Raw genomic sequence first — 12,462 nt, 5'->3', positions numbered from 1 at the left:
ATTATTGTCGTCTAGAATCAAAGAGGGAAAGGGATGGAGACGAACAATAAGAAATAACATACAATCTCGTAATGCCCCATTGTCATGTTTATCTTTATCATCATTTATACATTTTTTAAAAAATAATTATATATAAACATAAGATTAAATATATTTATTTATTTATTTTCTATTTTTTGGGTTTAATTGAGTTTTCTATTTTTTTTTAAAATACTTTAATTTGTTCTCATATTTTTATTAAATAATTTATTACATGGCATTGCTAAGCTGATGCATCAAATTAGTTTTGTAATTGTTCTTCAATGTATTTAGCATGAATGTATTTTAATATCTTCGTAGTTTTAGATTTTTTCTTCATAGTCTAATCTTTTTGTAAATAATATACTAACAACATATTTAACAACATTAACCTCAACAAAATTCAATATATATTTCATTGTTTATTAAATTTTAAAACACGAACAACCATGCATATCATCGAAGTTAAATAGACTGTGTTATTTTATAAAATATAATATATATTTCAATCATATTAGTTTTGATTATTATTTAATAAGTTTTACACGGTTACCATTAAATGTATACAACGATATTATACGTTTAATTTTACAGCAGGGACAGTTCAAAGAGACAAAAAATGTGATTTTAAGAAATTCAAAGAAATGCAATTTTAGAAAAAAAATATAAGTGTATCTTAATTACCAACCTGTTGAATGTGTAAACTCCGAAAGATGTTCATTGAAAGAAATTAAAATATTGTCTCAAGACCCATGTATATGAAATCATTGAATATGTGAACTAGAAAGAAAAATTATAATATTATAATTATATAGTTAACACGTATATTGTAAATTGTATTTTTCACTGGTATGGTAATAGAAAGAATCTACAAATCGTGACGGGGAGAGGTTGGCGCTTGATGGCACGTGCTCACTCCCACACATGGTGCCACGCAATGCGTTAACCTTAGCAGTGAGCTTTAAATTAAATGGCTCAATACCCCTTCACACGTAACTCAAATGCACCGAATTTCCATGTCTAGTAAGAACTTAAAAGGCTACTCTTTCGTATATAAGTTAAGTTTATTACAAAGTTTAATATATGATTGTCGATTTAATCTAATTCCCATAAGTTCACGCGCTGATTTTAATATTTAGTATTGACTCATGCAATTCCAATTTTTAATATATAGTGCCTCTTTCAATTTTCTCACCAACCCCCAAAATCCTTCTTTGTTTAATCTTTCCTAACCTTCAATTCTTGCGGGTTGCTTATTCAACGCATTCTTTCCCACCAAACTCACCCTTTGTTGATACGTACAACGTTTCCAAGTTCCAACCATGTTGCTTAACACAACTCCTTTCACAATTTTCCATGCCACAACCCATTGATGATCAGTTTGTGACACTTTATTTTCCCTACAATGGCTTCTTTGTATTCAGCACCACCCCTCTTGCGTTTTTCCTCCAGGAGGTCTTCATCTTTGGCACCCGATTTGAGTTTGGTCAATTTGAGGAAATCCCATTTAAGATTTGAGTCCAAAATCTCACCAATAAAATTGCAATGGAAAAGTATAGAAGGGAAGTGGCAGAGAAAGAGAAAGATACAATGGGGTGTGAGGTGCACTGCAGATGGCATAGATGGTGGAATGTTTTTGGGTGGCAGAAAAGAAGGTGCAGGTGTTAGCATCCCAGAGAGGTTGAAGGTGGTGTCTTTGATTGCATGTGTTATGTGTCTGTGTAATGCTGATCGTGTGGTTATGTCTGTGGCTATTGTTCCTCTTGCTGCCAAACATGGCTGGTCCAATTCTTTTCTTGGCATTGTTCAGGTACCCCAAATGGCTATAATACAAACGTAGCAACATTTCTGACCACGAATAATAAATTCATCTCTCTCTCTCTCACACACACACACATGGAAAAAAGTTTTTTTTTGGTATATTATTTGAAAATAAAAAAAATGATATTATTTCTGTCTCTTGTTTACTTTTTATCTTTTTGGTATACACATTACACATGTCTCAAACATACATCCCAGAATTAAAAAGGACAACTGTTTTTATTTTTGTCCTGTTTTGATGTTCTCTGCAAATTTTCCTATCAATTGTAGTTCTGTCTCTGGACTTTTATATAAGAACATATAATTGATGAAAATTCATCAAGACTAATGAAAATAGACAAGTTTGTTAGTTTTAATTAACAATGACACAAATTTAAATTTTGTTTCAGAAACACACATAAAATTAAATGATTTAAAGTTTGTTTTAAAATCAAACCAGTTTGTTATGTTTCCATTTGTTTGTGGTGGAGCCACTGGCTAACATAAAGCCTATATACTTCATGCAATTTCAGTCATCATTCCTGTGGGGTTACATATTCTCTTCAGTGATTGGAGGAGCTTTGGTAGATAGATATGGAGGGAAGAGGGTGTTGGCCTGTGGTGTATTTATGTGGTCTTTGGCAACTATTCTCACACCTTTGGCAGCCAACCACTCCACAGTGAGCTTGTTGGCCATTCGTGCTTTCTTTGGATTAGCTGAAGGAGTGGCCTTTCCATCTATGAGCACTCTCTTATCAAGGTGATGCCTCTAGAATCCTCTTGGACACAAATATTTAGCTATCTCTGGTCAAGACTTGGTAGATCAAGTATTAAACATTCAAGGATATCAATCCTGTTTTAGGTGATCAATATAAAGGAAAAAACTTAGATGCAATTCCGTAGGTGCTTTTGGCATTGTTTTCTAATAAGAATTTGAGTTTCATGCAGATAATCTGCATAACTAAGGTTTGCATTAAAGGTTAAGATAGATTACTAAGGTGAAACTCCATCTTGTTGTCAAGCTTGACATTTCTTGTCAATATTGAAAAAAGAATTCAATGGTTTATTAATTATAGGTTTCTCTTATAAGCATCTCATTGTTGTGGATGTAAAGCTAGTTCTCTACAATTATTGTAAAGCTGATCTAATCTTCATATGTGAATAGGTGGTTTCCAACTAATGAGAGGGCAAGTGCACTTGGAATGTCAATGGCTGGATTTCATCTAGGCAATGTCATAGGCTTGTTGCTAACACCAATTATGCTGTCCACTATGGGAATTTCGGGTCCTTTCATCTTATTTTCATCCCTTGGATTGCTCTGGGTGATAACATGGGCATATCGAGTTACAGATGATCCTACGGAAAGTAATTTTATCAGCAGATTAGAACAAAGGTTAATCCAAGCTGGGAAAACTGGTTCTCCAAAGAAAAGTAACAAGTTTCCTCCCATACGCCTTCTGTTATCAAAATTACCGTCATGGGCTATAATATTTGCCAATGCAACTAATAACTGGGTAAGTTCTATTGGCTTTTGAGTGAAGAGTAGGATTTGCTACCATGAATCCAAATTCAGGCATGCTAATCTTGGCATTTCTTAATTTTGCAGGGGTACTTTGTTCTCCTGTCATGGATGCCGGTTTATTTCAAAAGCGTAATTACTTTCTTAATCTGCTCTTAATTTTATAATAGAGAATAATTTATTTGTTTCTATGTTGTTTGAAAAGTATGGATAAGACTCTTCTAAAGTGAGCTTGATCATAAAGTACACAAGTAAAACTGTATTCGTCCTTGATTTTATATAAAGTACTTTGTGGTTTTAAACCGTTAAAATTCAGAGTAGATACTCCTTTACTTGTGCACTTTACATGTAAGTTAGTTTTATAATTTTTTTTTTTGGAAAAATATAATGGGATTACCTACAAAGTAAATATCTCAATGTTTCTTCATGCTTTTACATCATGTTTATATACCATTCTCAATTTAATTATTCTTAAAAATGATAGTCAATTCAGGTGGTTGGGATGCATTCATTGTAAAAGATGATAGTAAATTTGAAAAGTTACAACTGAACTAGTATTCCCTTTTTTACCCACTTTGTCTATGATGGGAACCTGGTATTTTAATTAAAAGAATATGGAAAATCTCTGCTTATAGCTACCAACTTGTAGAATTTTGAGGATCTTCACCAGCTTCTCTCAAAAGACTTTCCTCTCAACTATTCTCCTCCATTATTTTTATACAATGTGATACCCTACCCTTTCTAACCACCTCAGGCTAAATAAGTGCTTTATTCCTGTTTCTGAGGGTTGGACCCACGCAAAATTCATTGATATTTATTTTCTCATAATACTACAAGCCTGAAACTTCCAATCATGATTACTTTTTTTTTCCTTCTTTCGCAGGTATATAATGTTAACTTGAAGCAAGCAGCTTGGTTTAGCGCGGTTCCGTGGGCCACAATGGCTATGTCAGGTTATCTAGCCGGTGTTGCATCAGACTTCTTAATCAATGCAGGGTACCCTACAATATTTGTCCGGAAGTTCATGCAGGTAACTTTTTCTGCCCTTCCATGCAGAAGGATGTAATTATATTTATAAGCTCCTTTTCGGTTTTAAATATAAGGATAAACTGAAATGCTTGATCACATAACCATTGAAGGGCTACTAACTAGCCATAAAGAAGAAACATTGTTAAGATTGTGAGAACTCTAGATAGCATTTTATGTTTCAAAGCAATTATAGACCAGTATCAGAAGGAATTCATTTTAAGGGGTGGAAACTATTAAATCATTCATGTTGATTTTAGTAAGGCAAGTGAAGTACAAGAACATTCATCTTCAACCGCAATCTGATTGATTCGTATTTGGCAAATTACAGACAATTGGATTCATCGGGCCGGCAGTGACCTTGCTCTGCTTGAATTATGCCAATACACCTGCTGTTGCTGCTACACTCATGACTATTGCCTTGAGCCTGAGTTCTTTCAGCCAGGCTGGCTTTATGCTCAACATTCAAGTAAGTTCAACTCACAAAATTTGAACATACCCTTAAAACAGTATATTTAAGACATTTTACATTAACTTACAAATACATGAGTAAGATCTTAACCTCGCACCTTTTGACATTTTACATGATCAGGATATTGCTCCTCAGTATGCAGGAATTCTACATGGTAAGAAGCTGAGCAAATGTGTTGTTGGGAATGTTTTCTTTTCTCTATTGCCTTTTGTTTTTCTCGTAATGGTTCTTTATTTATTTAACAATATCAAAACTATTGCAGGAATCTCAAATTGTGCTGGAACTATAGCAGCTATCATAAGCACAATTGGAACTGGTTATTTTGTACAGTGGCTGGGATCATTTCAGGCATTCTTGACTATAACAGCTTGTCTGTATTTTGTGACAACCATTTTTTGGAATCTTTTTGCTACAAGCGAGCAAATTTTGTGATCTTTTCCCTTCGAAAAATTCCTCAAACCTTGCGTTTCATAAAGGCGCTATCAAAAGCAAGGGAAATTATGAATTTTAAATTAGTTGTCTTATACAAGAAATGAATGAAAAACTATTTTTTCTTCTTGTTTCTTGCATAAACGGAAATTGCAATAATTTAAGCCTGTGATGTATATAATCAAATACTATAGTAGAATAATTCTGTTATTAAAGCCACATGAAACCATCCGAATAATGTATGAGCGTATATAAGTTTATTTAAGTATCATTGTCTAAAGATTATATAAGTTTATTCTCGATTTATTTCAAATAAATGTTCTCAATTTTTTTAAAAATCAATTTTATTTAGCATATTGATCTCTTGAAATTTAACACTTTCTCAACATACTTCTTTAAATTATTAAAAAATAACATTGACCTATCTAATACTACATCCATCCAAAAGTAGTGTCGGTTAGGTTAACACTACTATCAGAGTCATATAACACTGTAGTGTAAGCAAACCACTGCAAAGTTAACACTTTCATTTCATATGAAATGACAGCTAAACAATTCTTCACTCCAAAAGAAAAACTACATTTTTCTTTAAATCGTTAATATTTTTTTACAAATAACTAATTATACTTATTTTAATAAAATGGCTATTAACTATTCTAACCAACGCGAATATCTGTACCAAAAAAAAACAACGTGAACTATTCCCCACAATTTTTTCAAAAACAACAAGCAAATCATTCGGCTTTTTTACCCAAAAGGGTATGTTTTTCTTCGTTTTTTCCATAGGAGTTATTTTTGAATTATTTATCAAAAGCGGTTAAGTTGTAACTTCTGAGTTAGAGTACTAAAGGATTTTTTTACGATTTTAGTGTAAATTATTTTATACGACTCATAACTTTTTTTTTTTTTTGCTTTTACAATTTTAAAGTCATAAAAGATTTTTTTTATTACAACTTAAAAGTTGTGATACCGTTTTTTTTTAATTATTACAACATATTAAAAGGTTTTAATTTTTTTTACGCAAACTTCTTTTTTTTTGTTTTCAATTTTTTTAAATTATAAAAAAGTATTTATTTAATTATTAAATAAATAATTTTAATTTTACTTGTTATTAATTTTATTTAATGTTGTATATTTTTTATGGTTTTATTTAATATGTTATATAGTTTTTAATATTTTATTATTTAAAATATATTATATCTTTTAATATTATTTTATTTAAATATTTTTGTTTATTTAAAATTTAGATAATCTTTTAGTAATTTTAAATATGTGGCTTGGTTAACAAGTAATTACATGCACTGTCAAATTGAATGAATAATCGTGTGATTGTGAATAATTTTAAACACTTTGAATCCCTTGTTTGCATGCGATTACAACGTGTGCTTCTTGTAATTTAAATTATGATGATTTTGTTGATCATGTATAGAAGTTGGAAAATATTTTTGAAGTTTTCCGCATTGCTTTAATTCCCTTCGAAGTGAAAACAAATGGCTTTGATCCACATTTTATGCCCGACTTATGAAACGACGACAAACATAAAAAGGCATGTCATTACTGATATACATAATGAGATGAATTAAAAGAAATAAAAAAAATTGTGTAAAAAATAATTAAAACCTTTTAATATGTTGTAATAACTATAAAAAATAAAAAATAATATGGTATTAGAACTCTGAAGTTGTAATACCAAAAAAAAAATAAAAAAAAGTTGTGATTTCAAAAGTTGTAAAAAAAAGCTACAAAGTGATAAAATTATTTATAATTTTAGTTAAAAAATAAGTAAAGTCATAATAAATATTAGGACTTCTAAGTGATATCAGTCTCTTTCGATAAATTATTCAAAAACAACCCATCTAAAAAAAGGAAAGAAAAAATACCTCTTTAATTAAAAATGCCCAAATCATACAAAAGAGAAATAAAAAAATGAAACAAAGGAGGGTGAAACGGTAAACTGAAAAAGATGAGGACAAGCTTGACGTTGATGTATACCCAAACTGCCTGCATTCGACACAAGCGCATTCACACAGCAATCAAATTGTAGCCACTGGATAAAGATCAGATGATCATAGTTTACTTTTATATAAAAAATCAGATTTAAAATCTGAACCATTCAATCTTCATCAAACAATTATAAAGCATCAACTACATGAATGTGTGTGATTATCAAGTACACTGAATCTGTCCCCTCCAACACAATCAAACATACCAACAACTAGTCCAACAACAAAAGCTCATCAAGCTACAAAACCAATCCCTTCCCTTCCTTACTCTCCTCAACAACATCACAATTCCCAACACAACACAATCTCTGACCTCTTCCTTCTGTGGTCCCCACTATCCCCAACACACCATCATCAATACTTTGCTTCCAAAAATCCTCACTTTCAGGAATCATCTCTTTCACCCCAATCCCTTCAAACTCACACCGCCATATATTTTCACCTCTTTCCCCAAGTGGGTTCTCATCAAAATCTGATTTTTTTTTTGCCTATGCTGAAAGCCATGAATTTCAGGAGCTTGGAGGAGTTCTGGGCCTTCTACGTGAACCAGCATTCGATGCCTTCCACGAGGAGGTGGCACTTTGTGGGAACGCTCTTCAGCATTTTGTTTTTGTTCTTTTCAGTTTTCTTCAGCTGGTGGTTTTTGTTCTTTGTGCCCCTTTCTGGGTATGGATGCGCCTGGTACAGTCACTTTTTTGTGGAAGGGAATGTTCCAGCCACTTTTGGACACCCCTTTTGGTCACTCTTGTGTGATTTCAAGATGTTTGGGTTGATGCTTACCGGGAAAATGGATAGAGAGATCAAGAGGCTTGGGAAAAGACCTGTGCTGCAAGTGTTCTGATTTCCATGTTTGGATTGGTCCCTTTTGTTTGAGGTGAGTTTGCATATGAACCTTTGGTAGTTATTTTAATAGTCTAACAATCTTAGCATACATGACAGTTTGTCATTAGATGAGAGTGTAAAATGTCAGTATTTACTCTCTCTCTCTCTCTCTCTCTCTCTTTCTCTCTCTGTACAGAGTGGATATCATTGTTTTTTTCATTAACTTCATTGTCTATATGGATGATTTTGCTGAAATTTATTTGCTGAATTTTCTGAAATATATGGATGATTTCATTAACTGGATGAACACCACTTGTGCGAGTGTAATGGTGCAATTTGCTGGATTAAACGACTTTGGTTTAGATACCTGGATGTTGAAATTGTGTTGATAACGCCTGCATTTTCTGAAAATCAAAGGCAATAGCATTTCCTAAGTAGACACAATGCTGTGTAAAAACTTAGAAGCAGCATTAGTTGATATTCACAATTACATATTTCAATTAGAAGTTTATGAGAATCCATTGCTCAACAGTGCAACATGATTTAATCAAAGAATCTACTCTAGATAATTCCACAAGATACTAGAAGCTTATTCTATTGGATAGTGGCGACCATCATAACCTTGAAAAGATTGCACATGAATGATGTGCTAAGATTTTACATAACTTAGTTTCTACATTACTGATGGTATTTTCCTATGAAAATTCTTTCCACAAGAGGTTCAGAAGGGTGTAATTTTCAGCTTTATATCTCTCTTTCTATGAAGGTTTGGATAAATGCGAAAGTCCCTTAGTGCATTTTCTTCTGCTTAAGTATGCTTTTATCAATGAAACCTGAAGTATTATCTTTCTGGTATAGTTTTGTAATGACCTTGCAAGATTTGAAAGAACCCTCATTTTGAATGGCATTGCAGAAGACAAACAATTTGTCTTGTTACACTTCATATTGAGAACTTCTATATCCAATTAGATAAAACAACTGTTAGAGCTACTGAATTGTCATTTGATCATCTATTAAATAGATTTATTACCTTTAAATAACTTTTGGGTTAGGGATTGTTTTAAGGCCTCTCTTTGGTGTTCTTCCCATGATTTTGAATTTCCCTTACTAGTATGCAGAGATTGAAGAGATATTTTGCACTGATGACTTTTATTTGCTTATTATTGTGTGTATTAGAGTTTGAGTATCCAGAGAGAGTTGGAAAAAGAAATTGAATTCTGAAATTGTAATTCGTTCGATTACTACCTGAATGAGTGTAGGGCAAATATTTAGCAAGCAAGAAGCTTATCATAGATGCTTTCTTAACTATAACAGATTACCAACTGACTATTGAGTCCTAGAATGTTATATGGACATTATGTATGTTGGTTCTCTAATTTATGTTATGATTTTGAAATTTGAAATGTTTCTGACCAACACCAGTACAGGAAATTTTCAAGTGCAGATGCATTTGTTGAAGCTCATCAGTGGGGATGATGGTTCTTTGTGATTGATTGGCTTGCCAATCTTGGAGAAGGCTGTGCTATGTTAAAAATTCAATAGTACGATATGAAGTGTGCATGACACCAATCAGGTAGACTACTTCACTGATCTGGGATACCACATGTGGTCTTGTGACATGCCATGGTATTTGCATGGTCTATGTGTATAGTGAAAGTTGAAACATTTGTTGCTGTTTGCTAGCAATAATTACATCTCAATTCAATAACCTACCAAAATTTTGGAGTTTCCCTGCAAATTTTGCTTATAGATGTAGTTAGCAAACTTGTTTATTGGCAAATTCATATGAAATAGATAACTAAGCAAGCAAGGATGTTAAAATGTCTTGAGAACATCTAATAAGTATATGAAATTTGATTTAGAATGTATAACCCTCCAATCTATTGAATGTTTCAACATTTTTTTTTGTAAAAAAAGCCGTAGAATGCCAACACCTTTTTTTCACTGTTTTGAATTGGTAATTATATGAAAATTGATTTAGCATGTATATAACCATTCCAATCTTTAAACATTTTTTTACTGTAAAAAAAACCATTTTTCCACTGTTCCTTGAAATGATGGCAATGGCACAAAAAGAATGCCTAACATCCAAGAAGGGAGAGGCATCAAAGAAATTTATAAAAATGTTGATTTGACTGAAGCTAGGTTTGAATCTTTAAGTAAAGTTTCAATTCAATTGAGAGGATAAATTAAATTAGAAGTGACCAATCAGATTCTTTGATAGAAATTAATTATTGCCATAGACGATAAATACTTCACTTCTATATAAGTCTTAAAATCACTTTTGCATGTCCAAATAAATTCCTATTCACATTTTCATAATTTTCAGTTGACTAAAATATACTTTTAAATATGATGTTCTTTATTATATTCCATTTGACCCTTTATCTTTTTTAAAAGTCAAAATAAATCTTTATGTTTTTAAAGTGAGTTAAAGTGATTATTCGGAAATAATGATCATTTTTTATACAATTCGATTTTTTTTTATTAATTTAAGACATGAAATTTATCCTATTAGTAGATTGGTTTACATACAAATTATGGTATCCAATTAATATTTGAAGAAAAAAGGTCACAAATATGATGAAGATTACATGAAAAATGAGTCACTCAATTAGAAAAGACTTTAATAATGAATTTTTCAATTTTCTAGCAATGATTTTTACTTTTCTCATAATTTTCATAATATTTGACTCTAATGAGACAAGTTTTTTTTCTCGAATCAGTAAAAGAAAAAAGATATAATATTGTGTTTTAAAAATGAAAACAATTATTGATTCACAAGAATCATGTTGACTCACTTAAAAAATCATAAAGGACAAAATTTAATATTTTAAAAATAAGAAATCAAACTAAATAAAATTGAAAGCATAATAAGATTAAAAATGTATTTTAGCTTCATTAACTTAATTGATACCAAATTAGGTTAGTTAGACCATTTTACTTCAGGCGTAAATTTTTTATTAAATTCAAACTTGAAAGTATTAGTCAGTTTAATATTCGAAACTACAAAATATTTTTCTAGTCCTTAAAACTATCAAACGTCAAAAAATTTAATCCTTATATTTTTGAGTTTTAGAATCTAAATTTTTATAGGGTTAAAATGACAAATGTCAGTAAAGATAGTCAATTAGATTTTTTAATAATCATTAAAATTAATGTATACTCTGCATTAATGTTTTGGTAAAAAAAAAAACTTAGCAATTTCTTTCTCTTTAATTAGAAGTGTGTTATATCTTCTTTTTTTAAAAAAAATAAATAGAAATGTGTTCTCTATAAATAATGTAGATGACATTTATTTCTTTTCTTTAGTATATTAATTTCAACACCTTCCATTATATTATGAAAAATTCATTCTAAAATACAAATTTATATTTTAGAATGCAAGAAAGGGGCATTGTTTTGTGCACCTAGCACAATTGTTTGTGCATTCAACAAAAATAGTGAAATTTTAATTTTATCTTTTCGTAAAACTGATATAAATTGGCAAATCTATAAACCCAATACGACTTATCATCGTTTGGGTCTCATACGGATTGGTGTAAATTTTTTCAAAAATATGTTTTACAAATTAATTTAAAATTAATGATCTATGCAGGAATTGTGACTTTCGCATTTTTAGTCGGACATTCTAATTAACTGAGTTAATAGATAAATTATATTATGAAATAATTAATATCGTTATATATAACAATAAAATTTCTAATATATATTTAATACACATATAAATTTAAATAATAAATTGTAACAATTTTGATCTAATAATTAATATATAAGACTTATGGATTAATGAATCCGTATTGGACTTATGAATTTACCAATTCTTATCAACTTTATGAAACTGACAAAAATAAAATTTTACCATTGTACCAATAATTGTTGTGCTAGATGTACAAAGCAATGCCCTAATGAGAGATGCAAAATATAAATAAGGGAGAGGGAGAACGGGATTCAAATGCATGTATAGATTAACAAAGTCCATGGATAAAAAACAAAAAAAAAAAACCAAAATTAACAAAGCGCCCACTTTCTGGTTACTTAAATACATCGTTTTTTAGACGATATACCATTTTAGTTTTTAAGAAATTTGCAATTTATTTCCCTTGCTACAAATGAAATTTGTGCATGTTTAGTTCAACTTATTTTAAAGAAATAATAACTCATTTTTATTAATTTTATAAAAAATGAAGTTTTTTAATATAAAAAAAAAAAATAAAGGCAGCCAAATATGTACTTGTTTCACACTAGAATTTCATGCTCCACTTTTGATGTTAACGTTAGCCCACGAAAATCAGAATTTTTTTTCAGTAATGTCATAATTATTTAGAAAAGAATTGAAATGAGCATTTGATCCCTTTTCCACTTCCCCTTTT

The 12,462-nt window shown here is 30.6% G+C and overlaps 2 protein-coding genes across 4 annotated transcripts; both read left to right on the top strand.

Moving 5' to 3' along the window:
• The first annotated feature begins 1,012 nt into the window (after positions 1-1,012).
• LOC100819182 (probable anion transporter 3, chloroplastic) lies at positions 1,013-5,408 on the top strand. The gene is made up of 8 exons (XM_003529092.5): positions 1,013-1,828; positions 2,352-2,578; positions 2,984-3,332; positions 3,425-3,469; positions 4,221-4,367; positions 4,695-4,832; positions 4,956-4,989; positions 5,098-5,408. The coding sequence occupies exons 1-8, from the start codon at positions 1,424-1,426 to the stop codon at positions 5,265-5,267; spliced, it is 1,515 nt and encodes a 504-aa protein (XP_003529140.1). The 5' UTR covers positions 1,013-1,423; the 3' UTR covers positions 5,268-5,408.
• A 2,078-nt stretch (positions 5,409-7,486) lies between these two features.
• On the top strand, positions 7,487-9,807 carry LOC100818649 (uncharacterized). Of its 3 annotated transcripts, none has more exons than XM_006583561.4 (2): positions 7,487-8,141; positions 9,534-9,807. In XM_006583561.4, the coding sequence occupies exon 1, from the start codon at positions 7,758-7,760 to the stop codon at positions 8,106-8,108; it is 351 nt and encodes a 116-aa protein (XP_006583624.1). In that variant the 5' UTR covers positions 7,487-7,757; the 3' UTR covers positions 8,109-8,141; positions 9,534-9,807. The 3 variants fall into 3 exon arrangements, with proteins under 3 accessions (XP_006583624.1, XP_006583623.1, XP_003529139.1); XM_006583560.4 differs by having other exon boundaries at positions 7,488-8,141; positions 9,512-9,807; XM_003529091.5 differs by having other exon boundaries at positions 7,492-8,141; positions 9,517-9,807.
• The last annotated feature ends 2,655 nt before the right edge of the window (positions 9,808-12,462 follow it).

This window comes from Glycine max, chromosome 7 (assembly GCF_000004515.6).
Source record: "Glycine max cultivar Williams 82 chromosome 7, Glycine_max_v4.0, whole genome shotgun sequence".
Lineage (NCBI taxonomy): Eukaryota > Viridiplantae > Streptophyta > Magnoliopsida > Fabales > Fabaceae > Glycine > Glycine max.
This window is presented reverse-complemented; position numbering and strand designations above follow the sequence as displayed.

What these genes read in the sequence shown, in the direction of transcription:
- LOC100819182 (XM_003529092.5), top strand. Translation starts at nt 1,424, where the DNA reads ATGGCTTCTTTGTATTCAGCACCACCCCTCTTGCGTTTTTCCTCCAGG. An exon ending in ATGAGCACTCTCTTATCAAG is followed by an intron (nt 2,579 to 2,983) that starts GTGATGCCTCTA and finishes ATATGTGAATAG; the next exon opens with GTGGTTTCCAACTAATGAGA. An exon ending in GCTTTATGCTCAACATTCAA is followed by an intron (nt 4,833 to 4,955) that starts GTAAGTTCAACT and finishes TTACATGATCAG; the next exon opens with GATATTGCTCCTCAGTATGC.
- LOC100818649 (XM_006583561.4), top strand. Translation starts at nt 7,758, where the DNA reads ATGCTGAAAGCCATGAATTTCAGGAGCTTGGAGGAGTTCTGGGCCTTC.